Here is a 25,841-nt window from a genome sequence, read left to right on the forward strand (position 1 = left end):
TTTACTCTCTCCTCCAGAACCAGGCCCTAAATGTATAATTGTCTGTGAGTACAGGCCCAGAAACACTTGACAGTGGTGGTCTGCAAATCACTTCCTCCATCATCCTATAGGGATACACTGGAACAACTAAGCTGTAGAGTGCGGTGTAGGAGCTTGGGAATTGTTTGAAAACTCGCTGCAAAAGTTTATGCTCCTCCTCTTTGCCCCCATTGGCTGATGGGGACACTCTGATTTGGCCATGAAGGAAACCAACAGGATCCTGCAATGGGTGGAGCAATATGTTTCAGCCTTCGCAACGTCCCATTTTCGGCACAGTTTAAAAAGTGATTCATGTAAGTCCCCTGTTTTTGTCCTTTTATTTTCCAGTGCGCAGGAAAATCCTGAGCATCCTGGACTCCATTAACTTCAGCCAGGTGATCCCCGAGCCTCTGCAGCTGGACTTCTTTGACCGCAGCCAAATAGAGCAAGTCATCGCTAACTGCGAGCACAAGAACCGCAGAGGGCAGACCGTCTGCAACATCAAGGTGAGCCAGCCGATGTAGTGGAGGCTGCCGCGCGAGTTGTTCATTTTCCCACATTTTCAACAAGTGACTCTTTTTGTGTCTGCGTTTTTTCCAGCTTCTCCATCGTGTTCTCATCTCAGAAGTAAACGCTCTTCAGGGAATGGCTACCATTGGACAGAGGCCCTTACTCATGGAGGTACAGTCATTGTGATGATGATCGTTCAACCTAAAATAGACAAAGGATTGACTCATCCCTGTATTACAATCACCACAATGGTGAATGCTGAATGTGGCCTTCCCAATTGTACGTTTTACAGTTACATTAATATAACAGGGACACATTTCCATCACATTCCACATGCCACCCCTTCCAGGTTACACAACTGTTCCCCCACATTGTTTCGGAATGTTGGTGTTTCGGATTGTTCGGATTTCAATTAGTGTCGGTAGTAGGATGACCAGCTGTGAGCAGGGGTCCATCTCTAGGTGGCAAGACATTGGAATAAAAGCTTCTCTCCAGATAAATCCCCTGTCCCTCTCCCTCTTTGCCAATTGTTTTCCCAGTTCCCTTGTTAATATGTTAGTGAAGAGCTGTTGGCGTGCTGCTCTTGTTATTGTGTCTGGTAAACATGAAAAAAAGCCCTGTCCTTTTATTTTTTTTTTATTCCTCCCTAAAATCACAAGTGAGTCCTTTGTCAGACCTCAATAAATGTCTCATCCTTTCTATATAAATTAATACTATTGAAATTAAGCGTTCATGGTCCATCGAGTTGCTGCCAGCCCTTTGGTAGCAATTGTCATTCCTCTTGTATCCATCTGGGGGATACTGGCAATTACGTTGGGTAGAGCAGCTTATAAGCCCCACTCCTCTATAACCCGTCCACCTCCACCAGACTTGTCCGGCAAGATAGATCTTCTGGCTAGGGTTGTCCATCGACAGTTCTGCCGTTGACGATTGATGGTGTCTGGCCGTTGGTGCTGGAGCTATTGATGGTTCACTGACCCGCATCCTCCATCAGACCTCCGTTAACCAATGTACACCACTCGTAGTCCTCCCATCAATGGTAAAACCATCTGACATCGCAATCAAACCATTGATGGTCAATGGCCAACCCTACTTCTGTCATTCCTCACTATAAATTAGAGATGGGGTGTAGAGGGGGACAGTGCCGTTTGCCATTTTGGAATAAAACCCTATAATTGATTAGTAGTATGCCTACACTGATGTTTACTAATGTTTTGTATTCCTCCAGGAGATAAACACGATCCTGCAGTACGTAGTGGAAAGGAACAAGCTCCTCCAGTGTCTACATGCCAAGCGCCACGCTCTGGAGTCTTGGAGGCAATTGGTGGAGATTATTCTGACCACCTGCCCTCAGGATCTCATCCAGGCCGAGCAGAGGCAGCTGATAATCCGGGATCTGCTTCAGGACCTGCATGACAAGGTGACTAACGCGGCCCGATCCATAAGACGTATGCATAGCGCCCGATGAGATGTAACACAGTCACAGCTTTCTGATGCTTGGCAGGTCTACAGACCAGTCCACTTTATATTGGCTCCATCATGCTGTAATCGCTACAAAATTCATATACTGCAGTCTGTCTGGGCGTAGTACAGCTATTGGTGTACAATTCGAACACTCTTACGGCGATAACCTGATCTTTTCATATTGACAGCTCTCAAATTCTTACAGATCTGGACTGAATTGAATTCTTAATTGCCATCCGTTATGTGTAAGTGATTGCTCAGTACAAGCCCGATTGTTTTCATTTTACCATGCGCCTCCCCCCTGCAGATTCTGGATGACGATGCTGCTCAGGAGCTGATGCCGGTGGTAGCTGGAGCCGTGTTCACTCTCACTGCTAACCTGAGCCAGTCAATACGCACTGAGCATAAGCAGCCGCTGACTGCTCCCGGGGTAAACCAGTCTCAGTACGTGCGCCTGTTGGATGGGACCTTTGCTTCCCCCCCAGGAACCGAATCCCTGTCTGCTGGCTTCGCCTCTATCGGAGACTCTTCACTTCATATGATTCTCCGGAAAGTGCTGGAATTCATTCTCAAAACAGGTCTGAATTTAATTCAACGCTTGTCCCCTCGCCCACGTCTGATAAAAAGCGGTCTCTGCTGTACTGCACTTTACAATAAGTCGCTGTCTCTTAAGGTGCGTTCATACTAGACGACTCGCAAAAGTTGGAATGTCGTCAACGATTTCCCGTTGAACTGCCACGGCAACTCCCGGACAAATTATATCTTGCATATATTATCCAATCTGACAAACGATCTGACCAACGACCTTAATCTTGTTAACGAGATTGGCAGATCTTGCCTGCTGTAGGCAAGATCTGAAGATGCCATGTACGCCCCGTGGGGACACACATTGGCATCGTTATCGTGAGTAGACACTCGCGATTTGGACATATTTTTCACGATTTGTCGTTCCGATGCGTCGAAATCGGGCAAATCGTGCAAAATATCGTCTAGTGTGTACGCACCTTTAGTGACTTGATTGTCTGCACAGTATTAGCTACAGTCCCCTCTACACTGTGACATCTTTCTATGGTTAATAAAAACTAATTTGACTCTTTTTGATTGGAGTATATTGCAACTTTCAGCCATCACTTTATATTTAGTGAGTCATAAGTGTAGAGTCGTCTAGATGAGCCCTCATGGACCCCTAACAGTGCTTGTTTTCCAGATCTCCTAGTTGGTGCACATGTGCCGCATTACTGGCCGACGCATTTAAAAGATCCACAGGTTGAGCTAATTATTTCACTTGTGGTACTGGGGAGATCTGTAAAACATGTGCTGTAAGGCCTCCCTGATGCCTGGAGTTGGGAAACCCTGCACTAGATTGTAAGCTCTCGCGATCAGGGCATTCTCCCCTATGTGCAGTTAGGCTCTTTTTTGTGCCTGTGGACTTTGTTTTACTCCTATGCCCGGCGCGGCGGTGCCTGTGTGGAGCCATATACATAAAAGATAATAATAGCATTTGTCTGGTTCATAAAACATCCACATATTCAATGGTCCAGAAATGAACACGTCTTCCATTTAGAATTTCTTTATGCCAGTGCTGCACTAACCAATTCTATATTTCACTTATAAGATTGGAGATATCACACTTTGCCTTTTGATGACTTTTATGTTCTGCATAAACAGGCGGAGGCTTCCAGAGGGTCCGAGCCCATTTGTATGGATCTCTGCTGTATTACCTACAAATAGCCCAAAGGCCAGATGAACCAGACACACTTGAAGCAGGTGGGGCAACGTTTTTCTCTATATCTATAATGTCTAGAGATGTATCGCATCCTGTGTAGAGCAGGGTATATCCAGGTTACTGTACACTACTGCTATAGGAATGTATTAATGGGTCACGTAACTGGCTCTGTGTCTTTCTCATTCAGCAGATAAGACCATGTGGGAGAGACTGACTGCCCCCGAGGACGTGTTCAGCAAACTGCAGCGGGACAACATGTCCATATTTGAAAGCTACGGGGCCACTCTGATGGAGGTGGTCTGCCGAGATGCCTGTGACGGGCATGATATAGGCAGGGTAACTATACGGCTTGACTCTGTGCTTTGGGATGCTGGTAGTTTGGTAATGACCAGTCGTTATTTATAATGGAGGATCTTGAGCTTCATGCTGGATATTCAGGATCCGCTGGGTGTGCTGTAAATGACCAGCCCCTGACCTCTTACATATCACTTGCTGTCATTGGTTTTCAGATGCTGGCGCTGGCCCTGCTAGACCGCCTAGTCTCCGTGGACAAGCAGCAACAATGGCTGCTCTATCTTTCCAATAGCGGCTACCTTAAGGTCTTGGTGGATAGTCTGGCGCAAGATGACGGCATCTTACAGAATCTGCTGACTCCTCAGCCTCCGATGCTGAAGGCGCTATATATTTACGAGTCCAAAATGGTAAGGGTTTGGCACGGGGACGCTGTTTTGTGTGCTTCCTCCCTTTTCTACCCACCCCCTTGGAGATTTAGCTGCACTCAAATTGTCATAGTGAATATTTGGCGTCCATTCTATAAACCATTCCCAACAGCAATAAAATATCTAAGCCTTTATAATAATAATAAAAAAATTATAATCTTGGTTTGTTGCCTTTCTCTGTGTAACTATGCCACTTTACGCTTAGTCCCCCATTTCTGTTGGCAGTGATGTTGTTTGTTGTTCCGCAGGCGTTCCTGACCCGTGTGGCTAAGAGCCAGCAGGGAGCCCTGGAGCTGTTGCGCTGCGGGGTCATCGTCCGGCTGGCGCAGTGCCAAGTGTATGACATGCGCCCAGAAACGGATCAGCACGGGTAAGCGAGAAGCCTCCGACATAGGGTATTCCCCAGTTCCATAGCTACTTTCACTTCTGGTAAGGTCGGGGAAAATCAATGCAAGGGGGAGGGCTTTGCCCCATAGCAACCAATCAGATTGACGCTCTCATTTGTCTCGTACATTCTATAAAATTATAGCTAGAATGTGTTTGGTTAAACCAGAGAACTTTGGGTCTCATTCAGACCCGGTCGCAAGCGCCGATGCGCTCGCAACCGGGTTGTTGGGTAGCCCTGCGCACGCGCAGCGGGTGCACTGCGCGTGCGCGAGCCCTGGAGCGAGAGAGAAACACTCTCGCTCCGGAGCTCTCTACAAAAGGGGCGGCTGTCGATGTTGATCGACAGCTCGCCCCGTTTTGTGGGCGGGGGGGTGGTTTCACAAACAGAGGCGTTCCTTAAGGAACGCCTGCCGTTTTGTGGGTGGCCGCACTGATCTCATCAATGATGTCAGTGGGGAGCTTCCTGCTCGATCAAAGCAAGAAGCTCCCTGGGGCATGCTGTTGCCAACACCCAACCTTAGGGTCTCGTCGCAAGCCCCGATGGTCGTGATGGTGAACATATCAACCTGGTCGGTCGCTAAGCTGTGGGTGGTAACCCACAGCTTAGCTAGCGACCAGGAGGCCGCACTAAAAAACAAGAAGCGGCCGCCCTCATTCAGAGAGAGCGATCGCTTCTTGCGACCGCCTCTGAATGAGGGCCTTTGTGTGCGCCTCATATTGTCGGCTTAGGAACTATAAGTAGTGAGAGCAGCTGCGTCATTCGGTCGTACATTAGCAATGTAAAGTCAGCAGAGTTAGCACTATGGGGCCGGTTCCACCCATTACCTCCCACGAGCTGATTTCTGCACGCTGCCTATGGAATTGCCGGCAGAAATCCACTACCGGAATGGGCTAATTAATGCGCCGCGGCAGCGCTTGATTTAATCTGCTACATGTGTCTCTGTGTCTGAAGCCTGCAGAAAGCATCAGAAAATAATTAGGTATAGGACACATTACACGTTGGAATGTTGCCCCTTTTTGTTGTCACCAGCTGCAATTGTCAGGCAATTTGCTGCATCGTTACTTGAGGTAACAGGTGAAATAGGAGGGGAAGCAACTGCTATATATGGAGGGCGTTAATTAGAGTGACTTCTCCTAGGGGCAAACTTGTAATATTAAAGAGATTGTTAAACCATGCACGTTGGAGTATGTTTTACGAGATTCACTAAAAATATTTGAAGATATCTTAAAGTAGCTGTAGTGATCATCTTCAGACAGTATCTGGCTGAGTTTACAGCCAGACTACAGGTCATTTTAAAATAAAAAAATAAATTAGATTCTGGTTTCCCTTATAGCATCATAGACCGTATTTGCTTGTAATAGTTACATCTATGTGTGGTTATCTTTGTCCTACATTTAGACTGTACGGCATGAGAGACGCCCCAGTCTTTATCCCCACACCCGTGGAACGGTACAGGCAAATTCTGCTACCCGCCCTTCAGCTATGCCAAGTGATCCTGACGTCTAGCACAGCGCAAAACCTGCAGGCAGCAGGACAGGTGAGTGCAATGATACATGTCCCAAATTCTATCCAATCAGCTGTTGCATAAAGGTTAAAGGGAAACGTAAACCTGCTAGTCGACGTTGGTATGTTCTAAAGCTTGTGAAATACTAATCTGAATAAGAAACCTGAAATAACTGGAGCCACTCGAATCTATCAGTATGCCATCAATCCCAACCCTTATACTGCAACAGTTTTACAACATTGAGAAGAAAGACAGAAGAATAAGGGGAAATATCTAAATCTGTCTAGAGATCGGCAAATTCCTTCTCACCATATTTCATGGGAGCTTGGGGAAGACCACCTGCAAGGGCAAAGCGCACCTGTCCTTAAACCGAAAACAAAAATGGGCTGCAGGTGTTCTTAGAGTCATCGGACCTGATCACATATAAAGCAATCGGGAATCCATGCGAACATACGCCTGTATTGTGATTAGCTGCATCCATGAGTGAATAAAGCCAGGCATCTGATATCTCAGCCCTCAATCTGCAGACTTTTACTATTCCAGGACCTCTCTCATTACAGGAAAGGAGGAGATTTAAAGCCATTAATTGCCTTCGCTATTTATCCAATATGGAATTTAAACTTCAAATTTCCAAAGAAAACCTTGGCCGCCTTCTTCCGGAGCTCAAAAACTGATCACAGGAATTCCAATAGCGGCCACCGTGTCGCTTCCGCAGACGCTGCAAAGGTCGTCCGCCTCAGTCCGAAAAAAACTAAAATAACTAATCCTTTTCTAACTCCTAATAGAGGAGCTGAAACTTCTGAGTAAATCTTAAATGACTTGGCCCCACCCTTCACTCGGGCTGGCTACGCCCCTTCTCTGCTGTACTCCACCCACCATGACGTCCCATAAATATCGGCACAATGAGAGGGCGTAGCAGAGTCCCATCCACTGGCCTGTCTTTTTAATTTGTTTTATATATTAAAATGGAAATTGTTTACATGTGAATTAAACCTCTTGGCGATTGTCGGAAAGGCGCACAGCACTCTAGCAGCTGGTGGGAATTGTATTCCTGAGTAACTCCATAAAACCCAGCTACATCCCTAGGAATGTAACTAATAATAGCACTTGTCCCTATCATCAGATGTAATATGTGTAATTCTCTACCTGTCCACCAGGTGTTACAGTTCCTGATTGCTTACTCTGATACCATACAAGCCCCATAGCAACCAGTCAGATTGACGCTCTCATTTGTCTCGTACATTCTATAAAATTATAGCTGGAATGTGTTTTTATTTGCTGTGCCCAAAACCACTTTCGAAGGTTTGATAAATCTCCCCCCTAAATAACCTAAAAGTCGTCAGGCCCTCAGTGGACAAAAAAAAAAAAAACTCAACTAATATAAATATTAAACCAGAGAACTTTGTGTGCGCCTCATATTGTCGGCTTAGGAACTATAAGTAGTGAGAGCAGCTGCGTCATTCGGTCGTACATTAGCAATGTAAAGTCAGCAGAGTTAGCACTATGGGGCCGGTTCCACCCATTACCTCCCACGAGCTGATTTCTGCACGCTGCCTATGGAATTGCCGGCAGAAATCCACTACCAGAATGGGCTAATTATTGCGTCTCGGCAGCGCTTGATTTAATCTGCCTACATGTGTCTCTGTGTCTGAAGCCTGCAGAAAGCATCAGAAAATAATTAGGTATAGGACACATTACACGTTGGAATGTTGCCCCTTTTTGTTGTCACCAGCTGTAATTGTCAGGCAATTTGCTGCATCGTTACTTGAGGTAACAGGTGAAATAGGAGGGGAAGTACTGCTATATATGGAGGGCGTTAATTAGAGTGACTTCTCCGAGGGGAAAACTTGTAATATTAAAGAGATTGTTAAACCATGCACGTTGGAGTATGGTGGGAATTGTATTCCTGAGTAACTCCATAAAACCCAGCTACATCCCTAGCAATGTAACTAATAATAGCACTTGTCCCTATCATCAGATGTAATACGTGTAATTCTCTACCTGTCCACCAGGTGTTACAGTTCCTGATTGCTTACTCTGATACCATACAAGCCATCCTCAGAAGCCAGGAGGGGAGTCTTGGGTCTTTACTGGAGCTGGCCCTGCTTACAGGGATCATCAGCAAAGCTGCTCTTCCAGGTAATTGTTGCATTGCGATACGTGTGGTCCCACCATCATCACAGATTTATTCAGGACTTTGTGCAAACCTGGGAGATCCCAGGCATAGTCCTACTGGCATTGCACGTAAATGACAAGCCCTCGCTCTGCCGCGCAGGTAACCACAGGCGTGCATGAATATTTTGTTGACTGCTCTGAGAGTAATCATTTTGCTGAGTAATAATTTGCACACCGCTCTGTAACCCTCTTGCCCTAGGGTATTTGTTGTGGTACTTGAGGCAACAACTTCATGTTTACTTTTCACACCTGGAGCCCGATTCTGAGGTGGCTGCAGCGTCTTCCGTGTGCATCCTTTTGCCGCGGTCGCTCCTGCGACATTATGCTAACGCCGCTACGGAGCCCTTTCCCGATTGTGCAAGGACTGCGACTCCCACTTTGCGCATCTTTTAGATGCTGTAATACAGCTTGGTGCATCTTTAGACGCCACCATCGGTCGCGCCATAAAAACAAGACCATGCTAGGTGCAGATTCGCCATCGAAGTATGGCCTCCATTGTGATCAATTGAGCATCTCCGCAACCGCTACAGTGGCACGCCTGTGTATGAGTAACTGCCGCCCAGGTACGCCCAGTACGTTTTCTGTGACTGTGGGCCTGCAACTTTGTACACTAACACCATGGGACTCGTGCGCTGTGCGACTTTTTCAGCTATGTAGATGCATGCGCAGGTGAAAAGCATCTACCATTTGCGTGACTATCGCCCTAGCTTCCGAGTCAGGCCCGTAATGCGGCAGCCACGGTCTAAGGATTAACCAATGTTCATGGGAATGATGCCAGTGATGTGATGTCACTGTTTGAGTGATTTTATAGGCTGAGAGCCTCCAGGTGCTCCGTTCCTGTGAATACTGGTTTCGGCAGCAGGTACATTGCTGGCAGGAGGACGGGGTTCTGTATGATGCTTGCACTGGATGAGGACATCACTGTGCTCTATGCTTAAGGGACATCTGTAGTTTTTAGCGCATTGATCAGGCACATTCACATGAGTATTGGATGTGCCCACTGTATACCTGCTACACTGTATACACATACACTACTCCCCATGCTAAATAAGGCTTGCTCAACAGCCCATCTTGCTTAACTGTAGCGCATTCGTTGAGTCGCCCAACCCCAGTCATCTGTCCTTCCCAGTCTGGTGTAATGTTACTGCTGTGCCATTCCTTGTGTATTGTATTTATAGATCCAATATTGTGGCGGGTCCTCACATAGTCCGATGACTCTGTTTAAGGTCCCCCCTTAGGGTCACCGGACACAGGCTGCAGTAGCCGTGGCGGTGCCCTTCCCGGCGGCTCCCACATAGCAGGCAGACTGCCACAGTAAGCAGTCTGCCTGTCCTCACATGGAAATATAAATTTTAAATAAATAAAATACTAAAGGGCTGGAGACAGCCCCACAGTGCACCGGCTCTCTCGGGCACAATTTCTAAACTGGGGCTGATGGGCAATAGAGGGAGAGGAGCCAGTTACACTTCTAAATTATTTAAAGTGCCAGGCTCTACTCTACCACCATCTATACCCCACTGTCTTGAACTCCAGTGTCCCCTGTGGGATTGGAGCAAGGGATTTATCGGCAAGTACCAAAATCCTGTTTCTGCAGCAGGCTCCATAGGGTATCCACAGGGATACCTTGGGGGGGTTATAGTCATGGCTTGGCCATCGGGCACCACACAGTTAACTTTGTGCTCCCAGGATGCACTGGGACCCCCTCCTATAACCCCGCCCCCAGGCCAAGGCACCTCAGTTTCAGTTGGTGCCTGGCCATAGTCGGATCACCGCATGGGGGCTGCTGGCAAAACAGCCCCGAAGTTAAGACGACTGCAAGTGCGGCTAGTGGGGACAGTCCAGTGGAAGCCCCCACTACCGCACCTACACCCCTGCCGGCGCTGACCACCGGTACTGATCCGGGGAACTCAGCGGGCTTTTCTGGGGGTCCCAGCTAGCGGGGCCCTGGGAGCTCAGGACTGTGGTCGGGTGTACAGGGGGCAGCAAGGTAAGCGCAGGGGGCGTCTGCGGACGGCGCCCACTGCGGCACAGTCCAGTGTCCTCAGGGCTGGGGGCTCCCTGAGGGCGGCAGTTAGTGGAGCCAGGTACTATCCTGCGCTACCACTAGACCACCAGGGATATGGGGCTGGAGCGTTAAGGAAGTGCTCCAGCATCCCAGGGGTTAATGGCCTGCCAGGGAGGGTGCCTTTCCTGTTTTAGACTATGGGAAAGGCCCCTCTCTCACTGCACCTGCCGCCTTTCTACTGAGGTTTGGCGCGCTGGTGCTTGGGATCCTCCTCCACGGCTCTGCCTCCAGAACGCTCGGCGGCCATCTTGGATGCGCAGCAACGCTGAGTAGGAGTGTGGAGCCTGGGTCCTCTCTCCTACAGCTAAAGGTTTGGTCAAGTAGCGCTATTCCCACTTCAGACTTAGCATCTGAGTGGTTGATGATAGCGCTGATAGTGCAGGCATTTATTCTGCATTGTATGTGACTTTATGCTAGCGCTGTCTGTATATTTTCTTCTGTCAGCCATTTTTACTGTCCCTGTTTTTCTGTTCTACCCTAATCTGTGCACAGTACTGTCAGGGTGGATATTAAACCTCACAGTGGGTAGTGTTACTTACTGTAAGGGGTCACATACTGACCTAGTAGTGAGGATTACCCACTCAGTGCTACCACCGGTTCACTGTTCCAAGTGTAACACGTGTGGGGGAGGGGGAGTTTCCGCAGGATGGGATATGCAGCACTTGTTTGTCCCTGCCTATCGCCCCTGTAGTGGCCAGCACGTCCCAGGAGCCTCCTTGGGCGACGCTTACGCTAGCTGTTAAGCCTTGGTAGGAAGATTGTCCGTTCCTCCTGCGTTCCCTCAATTGGGGTTAACGCATCAGGCGGTAGTCCCTTCCCCTGTACTTGGGGCACCGGGGCAGTTGACCTCCTCAGCGGGTATCCCAAAAGGAACCTGCCTGGGTGAGCACTCTGTCCGCCACAGTACAGAACTTAACGGCGTTTTGCAGGTGCCTGCTCCGCGGCCTGCTGATAGACCGTTCGTAGCGCCACTGTTACCACATTGATGATGATGATGTCAGATGAAGGGGGAATCCCGGAATCTGACTCGTATCGTCCCACTTAAGAGGTTGAGTATAAGTCCAGGTTTTATGTATCTGGGCTAATTAAAGGTGTTCGCAGGGTTATGCTCATGGAGGATGACTGTCTCCCTGCGACTGCATCGTCTTATGCATGCTTTAAGAACCTTAAAGGTAAGGCGTCAGCTTTTCCTTCTATCTGGTCAGCTGGTGGACCATATGGAGGATTCGTGGAAATTCCCAGGGAGAAGGTTTCAGCCCCAAGGGAGACTGACATGTTCTTATCCCTTTGCAGAGGATTACTTCATTAAGTGGGACACCCCTCCTAAGGTGGATTCCCATGTGACACGCCTGATTAAGAGTGCAATCTTACCCATGCCGTCTATGTCCTCATTTAAGGACGTTACGGACCGAAAAGGTAGAGCTTTACTTAAAATCCATTTACTCTTTGGCTGGGGGATCCGACAGACTGCTTATGGCGGTCTGTTGGGTGGCTCGGGCCATGGAAAAATGGTCTGACGCTCTGGAGTCGTCATTCTCCTCTGATGCTTCTGAGGAGCAGACGGTGCTGGCAGGTAATATCCGTGATTCTGCTACTTATATTAGCGAAGCAGCATTGGATGTTGGCCTGCTTCCAGGATATCAGCAGCAGCAGTTTTGGCTCGCCGATCTTGGAGGTTACGTTCGTGGAAAACAAGAATGGCCTGGAAGGCTTGCCGTTTAATGGTCAGGTCCTCTTCGGTCCAGACCTGGATAAAAATTGTAAGCACGTTGGCAGCTGCAAAGTCTGCATGTCTGCCATCGCCTCCGGCTCCATCTGGGACTGCTACTTCGTCTTTTCGACCTATCGTCCTCAAGGTAGGCAAAAGGTGCAGTTTTTTCCCAGGCCATCAGGAGCCATCAGGAAGACACCCAAGTCCAAGAAGCGACCTTGGAGTGCTAGACGCCTTGTCACCAAGCCTGAAGACAAACCCTCAGCATGATGAGTCGGGCCTCCCTTTGGGGGACCCCAGGGTGGGAGGCCGACTTCTTCGGTTCGCCCAGCACTGTTGGATGATTGCCACAGACACCTGGGTCAGAGAAGTGGTTTCTCACGGGTACGCCCTCTCCTTCAGCAGAAGGCCTCCCCATCAGTTTTGTTTCCTACGCTCCAGAGGTAGGCCTTCATTCCACAAAGGCTCTGGAAATCCAGAAAGTGGTAAGTTCTATGCTCCAAGACGGGGGTCATAGTTCCTGTCCCCCCCCGTCCCTCAGGGGGACGGGTTCTTATTCCAAACTCTTTTTGGTACCAAAACCGAATGGTTCTTTCCGTCCTATTCTCTACCTCAAAGCTCTCAACAAGTTTCTGAGGGTCCCTCAGTTCAAGATGGAGACTACGTTCCATTATGTTAGCTATGGAACCTGGGGATTTTATGGTGTCTCTGAATATTCAGGGTGCCTACCTGCATATCCACACTAATACGGCTCATCAGAGTTTTCTCATATTTGCTGTATCGGATCACCATTACCAGTTTCAAGCGCTACCATTTGGTCCTTCCACGGCTCCGCAGGTGTTCACCAAGGTAATGGCGGTCATGGCGACTCACCTGTGGTTACGGGGGGTTCGCCTGCTACCTTTCGTGGACGACCTGCTTCTCCTAGCAGGGTCTCCGGAGGTACTTCACAATCATCTGCAACTAACAATATCAGTGTTGCAACTCACAATTGGAGGTAGTCCTCACTGGACTCTCAGCAGCAGAGAATCTTCTTTACAGAGAAGAAGATCTCAGCCCTACAGACCAGGGTACGTTCCTGTCTCCAGGGTCGCCAGGTGTCCATTCACTTGGCAATAAGATTACTGGGTTCCATGGTGTCGACATTCGACATGGTGGAATATGCCCAGTTTCGTTCAAGACCTCTACAGAGGCTGATCCTCTTCAGATGGGATGTATCACATGGTCGGATAAAGACCGGAGGTGCGCTTATCTCTGACTTGGTGGTTACAGATATCTCACCTGTACAAGGGGCGCCCATTTTGGATCCCGGATTGGCTTCTTCTCACGACGGACGCCTGTCTCCGGGGCTGGGGCGCAGAGGCAGGTCCACACATTTTTATGGACGGTGGACGTCAACTGAATCTGCCCTTCCGATTAATGTATTGGAACTTCAGGCAGTGTTCAGAGCGCTGCTCCATGCTAGACTGGTTCTGCGAGGGAAACCCATACAAGTTCAGTCAAACAATGCCACCACGGTGGCTCACATAAGTCGTCCAGGCGGAAATCGAAGTCAGGCGGCTCTAAAAGAGTATCCCACATTCTGACTTGGGCGGAAGACTATCTCCCAGCCATCTCGGCAGTGTTCATTCCAGGAGTACTCAACTGGGAAGCGGACTTCCTCAGTGGTCACTTCACCAGGAGGTCTTCCAACTCCTTGTGGACAAATGGGGTCTTCCAGAGATAGACCTCATGGCCTTCAGACACAACCACAAGTTAAGAGTGTACAGGTCCAGAACAAGAGATGCAGAGGTCTCCTGGTAGACGCTCTGTCGGTTCGGTGGACCTTTCAGTTTGCGTACCTGTTTCCTCTTTTATCCCTTCTTCCTCAGGTTTTGAGGAAGTTCAAGCAAGAGGGAGGCATGATCCTGCTGGTGGCTCCAGCGTGGCCCGGACGTCACTGGTACTCAGATCTTCGGAGACTCTCCATAGACGCTCCGTTGTTGTTGCCTCAACGGCCGGACCTGTTGTCTCAGGGTCCTTGTGTTTACACGGATCTGGGTCGTCTGGCTTTTGACGGCGTGGCTGTTGAGACATCCATGCTTCGGAAACCTGCTTCTGCCAGGATTTACCACAGGGTGTGGCATACCTTCTTTGAATGGTGTCACTCCAGGGGGTACGATCCCCAGGTATTTTGGATATCCAGGGTTCTGGCTTTTCTCCAGGCAGGCTTAGATAAGGGTCTTTGTTTAGCCTCATTGAAAGTACATGTTTCCGCACTCTGTGTGTTTTCAGTGGAGGATTGCTCCACTCTCGGATGTTCGCACCTTTATGCAGGGTGCTCTTCACATACAGCCTCCCTTTGTGCTTCCTGTGGCTCCTTGGGAGTTGGCTGTGGTCCTTCGGGCTCTCCGAGGACCTCCATTTGAACCACTGGGCTCAGTGGATCTCAAATGGCTCACAGTTAAGACTGTGTTTCTCCTGGCTATTGCTTCCACCAGGAGGGTGTCAGATTTGGGGGCTCTTTCCTACCAACCCTCCTTTCTGGTTTTTCACAGGAACAGGGCAGTGCTTTGGACTTGCCCTGGGTTCCTGCCTAAGGTGGTCTCTAGTTTCCTCATTAGTGGGGAAATTGTACTGCCATCCTTTAACTCACCAGACCTTTCAGCAGGTGAGGCTTCATTTGGATGTGGTACGAGCTCTACGGTTTTACGTGGACCATACCGGTTCCCTTAGGAAGTCGGACGCTTTGTTCGTCCTCTATGGTTTCCATAAGAAGGGTTGGCTGGCCAACAAGCAAACGTTGGCCAGGTGGATTCGCATGGTGACTTCTGAGGCTTACAGTCAGGAGGGCATTCCTATTCCGCACTCTGTTACTGCTCATTCTACGAGGTCTGTGGGTCCTTCATGGGCAGCTCGCTGTGGTGCCTCGGCTGTACAGCTTTCTAAGGCGGCCACGTGGTCCTCTGTCCATACCTTTTTGTAAGGTATTATGCATTTGATACCTTTGCCTCTCAGGATGCTTCCTTCGGGCAGCGGGTTTTCCTTTCTGCACAGGAGCGCCCCCACCCTTGAGGATACTGCTTTGGGAACTCCCAAGTTATCCCTGTGGATACCCTATGGAGCCTGCTGCAGAAAATAGGAGATATGGTAAGAACTTACCTTTGTTATCTCTATTTCTGCGAGGTCCATAGGGTTCCACAGGGCGCCCACCCTGTCGCCCTGTGCTTCAGATGGGTCTGGTTCTGATCACCGATTTTCCATCTCCCTGTTGTGAGAATGTGATTCTTGTGTGTTCCAGACTTCCTTCTCTCTTTTTCTCTCCTCCTATGGCCTTGGCTTATTACTGAACTGAGGTGCCTTGGCCTGGGGGCGGGGTTATAGGAGGGGGTCCCAGTGCATCCTGGGAGCACAAAGTTAACTGTGTGGTGCCCGTTGGCCAAGCCATGACTTTAACCCCCCCAAGGTATCCCTGTGGAACCCTTTGGACCTCGCAGAAATAGAGATAACAAAGGGAAGTTCTTACCATATCTCTTATTTTTTAGATCAAATGCTCTGTGAACTGTATTGTATGTATACTCGTACACTCTCTGCGGTGCTGCCTACATTTTGTGGCGCCTTTATAGATAAAAGATGATGATAATAATAATACTAATAACATTACCCTTCCATTCTCTAGGTGTGCTTAGTGAGCTGGATGTCCATCTAAATGAGGGCACCGTGATCGAACTGCACAGACTTTTTGGCCGATACCAGGTAAGGTCTTATAATTCAGTCTATTGATGCACTTTGGCACTAATCAGCTGGAGAAGAATTCCTGTGTGAAATTATTAGCAGAGACGGATTCCCATAGGTGGAATACTTGGCACTGTTAGAAACTGGCCACCAATACAACGGTGAAATCTATTCGACTGTTTAAAGCTCAACTTGTCAAGAGTTATGCCATTTTGGTTTACACTATTGTGTCTTGATTTACGTACTCATCCGATCTTGTGCAGGGCGCTGTAAACCCCTGACGGATAGAAAGTGGCTTGCAGCGACCCTGCCTTTTGTATATTCAAGGACATCAGTTGGAGAGGTGCAGAAACGTTCTCAGTAATCCCCAGGATCTGATACATTGATAGAAGTAGGAGCTGGCTTCTGATTGGCTACAGTCAGGAGATATGTGTAAATTCCAAAGCATCTGTTCCCTCCCCTTTTGCAGCTCTTACTGTGCTACGGCGGCTCTATAGCGGCATTTCATAATACAAGCACAGACTTTTCTTGTTTATAAAGGACGGATTCCCCACTGATATTCTAGTATAAACAAAGGGCGAACAGAACATATGAGAAGATACTGTTGGAGCTCTGTGATGTCCTTTGGGAGTCTACAAGATTTTAATTGTGCGCACATGTGTAGTAATCCCTTCCCAAAGAACATACAAGATCTCCAAACATGCTAGAGTGTGGAAATGACCATGTGTGACTCTCAGCGCGCCTAGAGACCAATCTGTTAAATGACCGACATGTTACAAAAGGCCGTTTTAAAGAAAGTCCAAGAGAATGTTACCAAATATAATTGATTTTATTAATGTTTGGTGGCTGATTCTTGAATTTGATTTCATTTTTAAATATAGCTCTCTGAATCTAGGGTGTTGGTGTTAAATGTTCTCACTAGGTAAACTAGTGTTCATTGTAGCACCCTGCCCCTGGCACAACCGGTGCAGTTCCTCTTTCCTGCATAGGGTGTCACTCTTTGCTCTGGTGCTCCTAGCACACTCGGCTAATGCAACAATCTGCAGAGATACAGACCAGAGTGTGCTAGGTGCATTAGAGCAGAGAGCGACACCCCAGGCAGGAAGAGGAACTGCATGAGTTGTGACAGGTGCAGGGTGCTAGCATGAACACTAGGTAAACAGATAACTTTTTATTTTATTTTCTTTGTTTTCTTTTACCATTGTGAATAACTGCAATGTCCTCAGTCTCTTTTTTTTTTTTTGTTTGTTTTTTAATTGTTGTTCTCTAGCACCTTTGCCTGGCTTTACTAAACCGTTTTGGGGGCTCAGACAAGCTCCGTCAGCTCAGTCTGCAAGGCGACGGCTCGCAGTTGGATGGCGTGAGTAAGAAGGACGACATGGAGCTGGCGATGCAGCAGGTGAAGATCTTGGGGGACAGTGCCTCGTTGGTCAGCTAGTTGGGAGCACTGTTCACTTATCCTTGATTGCACTGTAGAAACACTTTTTAAATATTGACTAAGTTACAAAAGTCTGCCTTCCCTCCATTGTTTGTCACAAGTACTCCCCCTAGTGGCTCAAAAAGAAATGACAATTCTTCCAGCCTGTTATCAGGACAGAATTGAACCTCGTATGTCAGGGGTATTCAGCATTTTGCCCTTCAGCTGCTATGTAACTACACGTCCCAGCATGCTCTGCCACAGTTTTGCTATTAGGGCATGCATGTTGAATACCCGACATACGAGGATGTTATATTTATTCTGAGTAATGTAGGAATGTAAGCAATTTCCAGGTTTCTTACTGTAATCCTTTTATATAGATCTGTTGTAACGTGATGGAATACTGCCATACGCTGATGCTACAGAGCTCCCCTAACCTTCAGCCAATGGTGTGTCTATTCACCCCCAGCCTGATGGAGAGCAGCAGCAGGGATGGCTCCAGATTAGGTAAGCTTTATGAAGACTTGCATCCAGATAACGCGGAGAAAGTAGATCTCCGGGAATTTATTTTACTCCTAAAAGAAACGTCCGTTCCTCTCTCCCGGGAGCTGCTGTGACACAACTTGTCTGATGTAAGTGCCTGCATCCAGTGTACAGACGATAAAGAGGGTGTGGCTTAGGACAACGTCTAGCCAATCGGAGCCTTAGAAAGTTAGCAGCACACACATTTAAGCTCGTGTTTCCTATGGGTCAGCTGAATTCAGAGTCGCTCGTGCAACGTGTAGCCAGTCCGAGTAGCTGGCCGCCAACTGCGCTGAGTAACGGTATGAGGCTCCTGTCTCACTGGTGCTGTAGGATCGTGGACATACTCCTTTTTTTTTTTTTTTCTTTGTTAGACACCCAGGGATCAATCTTCCACTCCGGGCGGTCGCCCAGCTTGGGTATCGTGTTGGCTCTTCTGAAACAGTGCTCCAGTGACTTCTTCACCTACTATGACATCCACCGGCAGAGCCTGAGCAAGCTGCAGAACGCGGAGCAGTTGCCGCCGGACGAGATCAAAGAGGTATCGGCAGAAACCAAGGTCTCCTCTGACCTCAGTAACCGCGAAAGCGCCCGTGTTCTTGACCTTGCTTTCTTCTTGCCCTAGCTGTGCCAGACCGAGACGCCGATCGGGGTGGATAAAATCTCGACCACGCAGAAGTATGTGCTGGCACGGAAGAGACTGGTGAAGCTAATCAATAGCCGAGCTAAGCTGCTGTCCATCTGCTCCTGTATCCTTTCAGCCATATGTGTATTACCTTGTTTATAGCGACCTATTGGCCCAACGTTCTATTGCTGCGTTTGCTCTGTATACCACCTCCTTACAATGCCGGGGGTAAGGCTTGACATATAGTGGGTTTTGGGTTTTTTTTGCCCGTTTGTGCTCACCAGACTTGTTTATTGCTACCGGTTGAATTGCGCTGTGTTCTTAGCCACCATGTTGTCATGTTCTACAATCACTGCTCAGGTCTGAAACTAATTAATGGGTATTCGCTTCCGAGACCCTGACTTGGTCCCTATTTGATGACAGACGGGTTTTGTGAAAACTAAAATATATTTGTCGTCTCCTACAGGGTCTGTTCTATAGTAGAAAAAAGTTATAAAATAATAAATTAGCCACTTCAAACAAGAAAAATGGGGATACCCTTTCAAGGAACGATATACAGTATGTTTGGGGATGCACTAGTTCTTAATTAAAAAAAATAAAAAGATTTATTGTGGTTAATAGATATACAGTCAGGTCCATAAATATTGGGACATTGTCCGAATTTTCATATTTTGGCCTCTAGTCACCACCACAATGGCTTTGAAATGAAACAAACAAGATGTGCTTTAACTGCAGACTTTCAGATTTAATTTGAGGGTAATTACATCCAAATGGGGTGAACAGTGTAGGAATTACAACGGTTTCTATATGTGCCTCCCACTTTTTAAGGGGCCAAAAGTAATGGGACAAACTAAACAATCCTAAATCTAACTTTCACTTTTTAATACTTTGTTGCAAATCCTTTGCAGGCAATTACAGCCTGAAGTCTGGAACGCATAGACATCACCAGACGCTGGGTTTCATCCCTGGTGATGCTCTGCCAGGCCTCTACTACAAATGTCTTCAGTTCCTGCTTGTTCTTGGGGCATTTTCCCTTCAGTTTTGTCTTCATCAAGTGAAATGCATGCTCAATCGGATTCAGTTCAGGGGATTGACTTGGCCATTGCATAACATTCCACTTTTTAGCCTTAAAAAACTCTTTGGTTGCTTTTGCAGTATGCTTCGGGTCATTGTCCATCTGCACTGTGAAGCGCCGTCCAATGAGTTCTGAAGCATTTGACTGAATATGAGCATATAATATTGCCCGAAACACCAGAATTCATTCTGCTGCTTTTGTCAGCAGTCACATCATCAATAAATACAAGGGAACCAGTTCCATTGGCAGCCATACATGCCCACGCCATGACACTACCACCACCATGCTTCACTAATGAGGTGGTATGTTTTGGATCATGAGCAGTTCCTTTCCTTCTCCATACTCTTCTCTTCCCATCACTCTGGTACAAGTTGATCTTTGTCTCATCTGTCCATAGGATGTTGTTCTAGAACTGTAATGGCTTTTTTAGATGTTTGGCAAACTCTAATCTGGTCTTCCTGTTTTTGAGGCTCACCAATGGTTTACATCTTGTGGTGAACCCTCTATATTCACTCTTGTGACATCTTCTCTTGATTGTTGACTTTGACACATATTCACTTACCTCCTGGAGAGTGTTCCTGAATGGGCCAGCTGTTGTGAAGGGGTTTTTCTCCACCAGGGAAATAATTCTTCTGTCATCCACCACAGTTGTTTTCCGTGGTCTTCCGGGTCTTTTGGTGTTGCTGAGCTCTCCGGTGCGTTCTTTCTTTTTAAGACTGTTCCAAACAGTTGATTTGGCCACACCTAATGTTTTTGCTATCTCTCTGATGGGTTTGTTCTGATTTTTCAGCCTAATGATGGCTTGCTTCACTGATAGTGACAACTCTTTGGATCTCATATTGAGAGTCGACAGCAACTGATTCCAAATGTAAATGTCACACCTAGAATCAACTCCTGACCTTTTACCTGCTTAATTGATAATGAAATAATGAGGGAATAGCCCACACCTGTCCATGAAATAGCTTTTGAGTTGATAGTCCCATTACTTTTGGCCCCTTAAAAAGTGGGAGGCACTTATAGAAACCGTTCCTACACTGTTCACCTGATTTGGATGTAATTATCCTCAAATTAAATCTGAAAGTCTGCAGTTAAATCACATCTTGTTTGTTTCATTTCAAAGCCATTGTGGTGGTGAATAGAGGCCAAAATATGAAAATTGTGACAATGTCCCAATATTTATGGACCTGACTGTATATGATCTTTGTGATCCTATTTATCCAGAATATAACAACTGTTTCTCCAGGTGTGAAGGTAAAGTGTACCTTTGTCAATCAGGGTTTGAAAAGAGCTCCACCCATACACAATAACCCAGAGTGAGCAGAGTAAAACTCATTGTTGCCCCACCCCTGAATAGCAAGATAGGATCCCTTTATGTGGCCCATAGCATTTGTCTATGGGCACTTGCTTTATGGACTCTACTATCATCTTTTAACATTCAGTGCAGTACTAGTGTGCACGTTTATACTCCGCTTCCTTCACCAATCGCTAATCTAGATATCGTAGAAACCTGCCTCTTCATTCTGTGGCGCCATCTAGAGTATTACCTGCTCCAGTGCACCCCAAGTGACAACCAGGAGTCGCTGTTCTCCAGTACAGCTTTTAGCAGCAGAAGATTCCAAGGTGAGTGGTGACCATTAGTTGTGTGTGTGAGAAACATGCAGGACTCTCTCTCTTGTTTCCATAGAACCAAAGCAAACCCAGAATTTGTTCTCTTGGCAGATACACTCAATACCAACCCTAACACAGACCTCAGGACGCAGAACAGAGTGACCCAACAGGACATGGATATGGTGAGTACAGAGTTTGAGTGTTCCTACTTCCTGTTTCTTTGTCAAGGAGAAAGTCTCAGTGCATTTGGCTGTGTGAGTAAGCAGATGACGGAACAGCGATGGAGCAAGGTGGTACATATTCTTCCCCTTCGCTGTTCTTTAATCTGTTTGCTATAATGTCCCTGTGCACTGTGCCAGGACCTCCATAGGGATCAATGTGCAAGTTTCCCTGTCCAACTCACCTCGGTTATGTCAAAAACAGAATGGAGAATAGACAGGATATACTAATGCCCGTGTGCACGTTATCTCCACCTAGCTTCCAGTTCCATACTACCGTAAAAGTGAAAAGGTCATATACTCCGCTCCTGTGGTCTGAGATGGAGCTGCATATTAGAAAGTGAGTTCTAGACGGGGTGTTATACATTTATCAAAGGTGTCATCTTATGACCCTTTTGGTGATGTTATATGAGGCAGAATTAGGATCATTGGTAAAGAAGTTTTCTAAGTGCAGTTAAGGTAAATAATACTGTTTTGCACATATATCGAAGTTAGAACAAAATTTAAACTAAAAATAATGTATACGTTTTTATTTGGCCTCAGATTGACTAACCTAAACCTTTACTTGTTCTTTCATTAACAGCTTCAGAGAGAAGGCGCAAATCTATTTGGGGAATCCCTACAGAAGCGCCTGTTGGACATGGAAAGCATGTACTGCAAAGTGCAATCCCGGCACAGTTTTATCCAGGCGCTGGTCAGGAGGATAAGGGGTCTCCTGCGAGTATCCAGAGCCTGATCGGGAAGAAAAACAGAGAAATATTATGCCAAAATTTACACCATTTATTTTCTACCCTCTAAATTATGGACAGCCTTTTTCACTTTTCCAGATAAAAAAATAATAAATTGTATATGACATTTTTTTTTATTGCCACTACAAACGGATTAAAATTGTGCATGTCAGACTGTTTCTTGTTGTTTTTGCATTTGTTAAAAATGTAGTATATGAGTTTGTGCCTGTTGTAGTGAGTACAGCTCTAATACACTCGCTGCATCGGGGTTACCAAATTGTTTTCATCCCACCAATCTCCCTACGTACAATTGTTTTGGATGACCTCCACCAGTAGCAGAAGCCGTCCAATAGGCTCCGCCCCACCCCATTGCTGTAAGCAGTCATCTGTATCCCACCCTCCCTATCAAAGAATTGCACATGACTTTGAAGTAGAAGCATAATATTGAGTCTGAGTGGATGTCTTGCAAGCCTCTAAACTGATGTACCTGGCTATGACCAAGGATCTTACAGTAAGCATAACTGACCTACTCTGCTTGTCATTTTGAGCTTTTTGTCTTTGTTAGCAGCTTTCTACATTGTGTCTGACCGTATTGTGGCCTTTGCTGTTTGTTATGGTGTATTTCCTCACCACTCCATAACGCTTTCCTTTCTACTCCAGGGTCCTTAGGGATCCACAGGCATACCTTAGGGTATAGGCTTGGCTCCGCCATGGGCACCACACAGTTAATTAATTCATCCCAGGATGCACCAGGCCCCCTCCTATACCCCAGGCCAAGGCACTTCAGTTTCAGTAGGTGCCTGGCCGGAGCTGGGTTTCACAGCCCCTGAAGATTTTCAAGAGCAGTAGCATGGACAGTCCAGCGGACACCATTACCAGTTTCAGGCTCCACCATTTGGACTTTCCACGGCTCCTCGGGTGTTCACAAAACTAATGGCGGTCATGGCAACACACCTGCGGTTGCAGGGGGTTCGCCTGTTACCTTACTTGGACGACAGGGTCGCCACAGGTCCTTTGCAACCATCTGCAACTGACAATATCAGTATTGCAGGCTCACGGCTGGATAGTGAACTGGAAGAAGTCCTCTCTAATTCCTTCCCAGAGAATGGTCCTTAGGGTCCACAGGGCGCCCGCCCTGTGCTTCTGTAGGGTGTTGTTCTGGTTGCCAGTTTCTGTCTCCTTTTTCTGTGAGAATGTGAATCTTGTGTTTTCCAGACTTTCTTCTTCCTTTTCCTCTCCTCCGGCCTATGGCTTGATACTAAAACTGAGGTGCCTGGGGGTGGGGTATAGGGGGGGCCCGGTGCATCCTGGGATGAAAGACTTAACTGTGTGGTGCCCATGGCGGAGCCAAGCCTATACCCCAAGGTAACCCTGTGGACCCTAAGGACTTCGTAGAAACAGAGATAACAAAGGTAAGTTCCCATAGCAACCAATCAGATTCTAGCTATTATCTTCTAGAAGGTGCAAGTTACATAAGTAGAATATGACTGGTTGCTATGGGCAACATCTCCACTTCTAAAAAAAAAAAAAAAAAACTCACTTTAGTAAATTTACCCCATGTGTTTTTTTTTTTTTTTTTAAATATTTTTATTATGACTCTTTAGCACACAAAAAGAAGTAATATACAATTTTTACAGTTATATAAGTAAAACACATAACATTCCCGTACAGCATATAATAAAATTTTGATAACATTCAAAATTCCAGCAGTAAAACATAACACATAACTTTGACAGTTTAAAATTTTTTATTTTTTTTTTCTTTTTTGTAGTTTCCATACTAGCAGATTACTATTATTAAATCTTGCCTCTATGCGGATAGGGGCCCCCCCCTTTACATCAATATCGGCGGGTCATTATCCACCATTCTTAGTTCGAACCATGATGTAGGAGAAAAGCATTTGTGAAGCCGTTGCCTTGTACTCAATGGCAGAGTGGTCACATAGCTCTCCCACATTTCAAAAAATCTACCAACCCTACTCTCCCTCTCCAAGGATGCCTCTATCCAGTCCATCCTGAAAAGATAGAACAACTTCTCTCGAAACAGACTAAAAGGAGAATCCACATCTGAAGGATAGTTTTCTTTGCTGCGGCACTTATTGCCAAAAGAAGTTTCCGCCTTCCCCTAGATATCCTCTGATCTGCTGGTAATATGCCCAATATGGCCCACTCCGCAGTAAAGGGTAAAAAGTTCACTAAGTGGTCAATTGCAAATTTCCTGACACCCAACCAGAAGATTCTCACTAGAGGACACGCCCAGAGACAGTGAAATATATCTGCATTGTCTTCCTGGCATCTATAACATCTGCGTGAAGAGGAAGACCCCTTCAAAAAGCTTCTGTGAGGGCTTATATATGTCCTATGAAATATATTCAAAAATAATTCTCTGTAAGAGCTAGCAGGTATGAGGTAACAAGATTTTTCGAATGCATTAAGTAAATCATCAGTTGACAGTTCCGGAAAATGGTCCAACCAACGAGATAGCCCTGTTTGAATATTTTCATAATCAAGTTTTACTCGTAGAAAATTATAGTGAATAGAGATGGCCTTAGAAATGGGTAGAGGATTAGCCAATAATGGGTCTAAAGAATTGGACCAATCTTGTGTAGAAAAAAACCTAATAGTTTCACTAACGTAATGTTGGGCTTGATAGTATGCAAATGGAAAAGATAAGAGAAAGCCATATTTCCCCACCGCCTGTTGGAACGTGAGAGGCCTCTTTGTATTATAGTCTAATAAACATCCAACTGATCCAAGTCCGTTGGACGCCCATGTGGTAAATGGGGGGCCAGCCTGACCCCGCTGAAACTCAGGATTAAGCACAAAAGAGTTAAAAGTTGATCTGTTAGCATTTAAATTTGATTTGTGTCTCAAAATACACCACAGTTTGCGCGTGCTCCATAGAAGAGGATTTTCCCTCAAGTTGGGAAGAATATCATGGTCTGACGTGTAGGAAAGATACCAAGTTACAATCAGGGAGGAAGCCACCCTCCAAATTAGAGTCAGTATATGTGTCTGTGCCATGCAGCCAATCTTGGAGATGACGCAAAATGGCCGCGTGGTTATACTGAGTAACATTAGGGAAGTTTATGCCTCCATTCGATTTCAATTGTTGTAAACGAACAAGGCCTATTCTACGACGCCCCTTATTCCAAATAAAATTTACAAACTCTGTATTTATCTTCTTGGTATCCTCTAAAGACAGCAGGAGAGGAAGGGACTGCAGGAGATACATTATCCTAGGAAAGGACACCATTTTTAGCAGACTAGCCCTGCCCAAGTAGGAGAGCTGGAGACGACCCCACCCTCCCAGCTCTCTGCGGAGTCCCGTTGGAGCTCTAGTAATGTTCATACTATAAAGAGATGCAGGATTTTTGGTGATCTGAACTCCCAAATACATAAAACTCTTTTTTGCCCACACAAAAGGGGTATTAGCATGACAAGAGGGGCGCATGTATCCCGGCCGAAGATATAAGGCAGTCGATTTTTCTGAGTTAATCTGCAAACCCGACACAATTCCAAAATCTTGAAGCAAATTCAGTAGATGGTTTAAAGAAGAAGAGGGTCTAGAGATATATAACAATATATAATCTGCAAAAGCAGTAATTTTCAATTCACGGTTGCCTATCAAAATACTCCGAATATCTAAATGTTG

General features: G+C 46.6%; 1 protein-coding gene across 4 annotated transcripts in view; it reads left to right on the forward strand.

Annotated features, from left to right (window-relative positions):
• Positions 1–22,366, forward strand: part of NUP205 (nucleoporin 205) — a 71,462-nt gene extending 49,096 nt beyond the window's left edge. For 3 of the 4 annotated variants that reach the window (XM_088459258.1, XM_088459256.1, XM_088459259.1), the window contains exons 26-43: positions 367–524; positions 619–699; positions 1,757–1,948; positions 2,300–2,570; positions 3,661–3,759; positions 3,906–4,054; positions 4,228–4,419; positions 4,686–4,807; positions 6,224–6,362; positions 8,342–8,468; positions 15,939–16,015; positions 17,265–17,393; positions 17,792–17,918; positions 18,308–18,474; positions 18,559–18,682; positions 21,128–21,253; positions 21,353–21,423; positions 22,043–22,366. In XM_088459258.1, coding sequence (XP_088315384.1) covers positions 367–524; positions 619–699; positions 1,757–1,948; positions 2,300–2,570; positions 3,661–3,759; positions 3,906–4,054; positions 4,228–4,419; positions 4,686–4,807; positions 6,224–6,362; positions 8,342–8,468; positions 15,939–16,015; positions 17,265–17,393; positions 17,792–17,918; positions 18,308–18,474; positions 18,559–18,682; positions 21,128–21,253; positions 21,353–21,423; positions 22,043–22,195 — 2,504 coding nt within the window. In that variant the 3' untranslated portion in view covers positions 22,196–22,366. The remainder of the gene's footprint in view (positions 1–366; positions 525–618; positions 700–1,756; positions 1,949–2,299; positions 2,571–3,660; positions 3,760–3,905; positions 4,055–4,227; positions 4,420–4,685; positions 4,808–6,223; positions 6,363–8,341; positions 8,469–15,938; positions 16,016–17,264; positions 17,394–17,791; positions 17,919–18,307; positions 18,475–18,558; positions 18,683–21,127; positions 21,254–21,352; positions 21,424–22,042) is intronic. The other variant, XM_088459257.1, reaches the window with a different exon arrangement.
• The last annotated feature ends 3,475 nt before the right edge of the window (positions 22,367–25,841 follow it).

This window comes from Taudactylus pleione, unplaced genomic scaffold (assembly GCF_031769625.1).
Source record: "Taudactylus pleione unplaced genomic scaffold, aTauple2 ptg000903l, whole genome shotgun sequence".
Taxonomy (NCBI): Eukaryota; Metazoa; Chordata; class Amphibia; order Anura; family Myobatrachidae; genus Taudactylus; species Taudactylus pleione.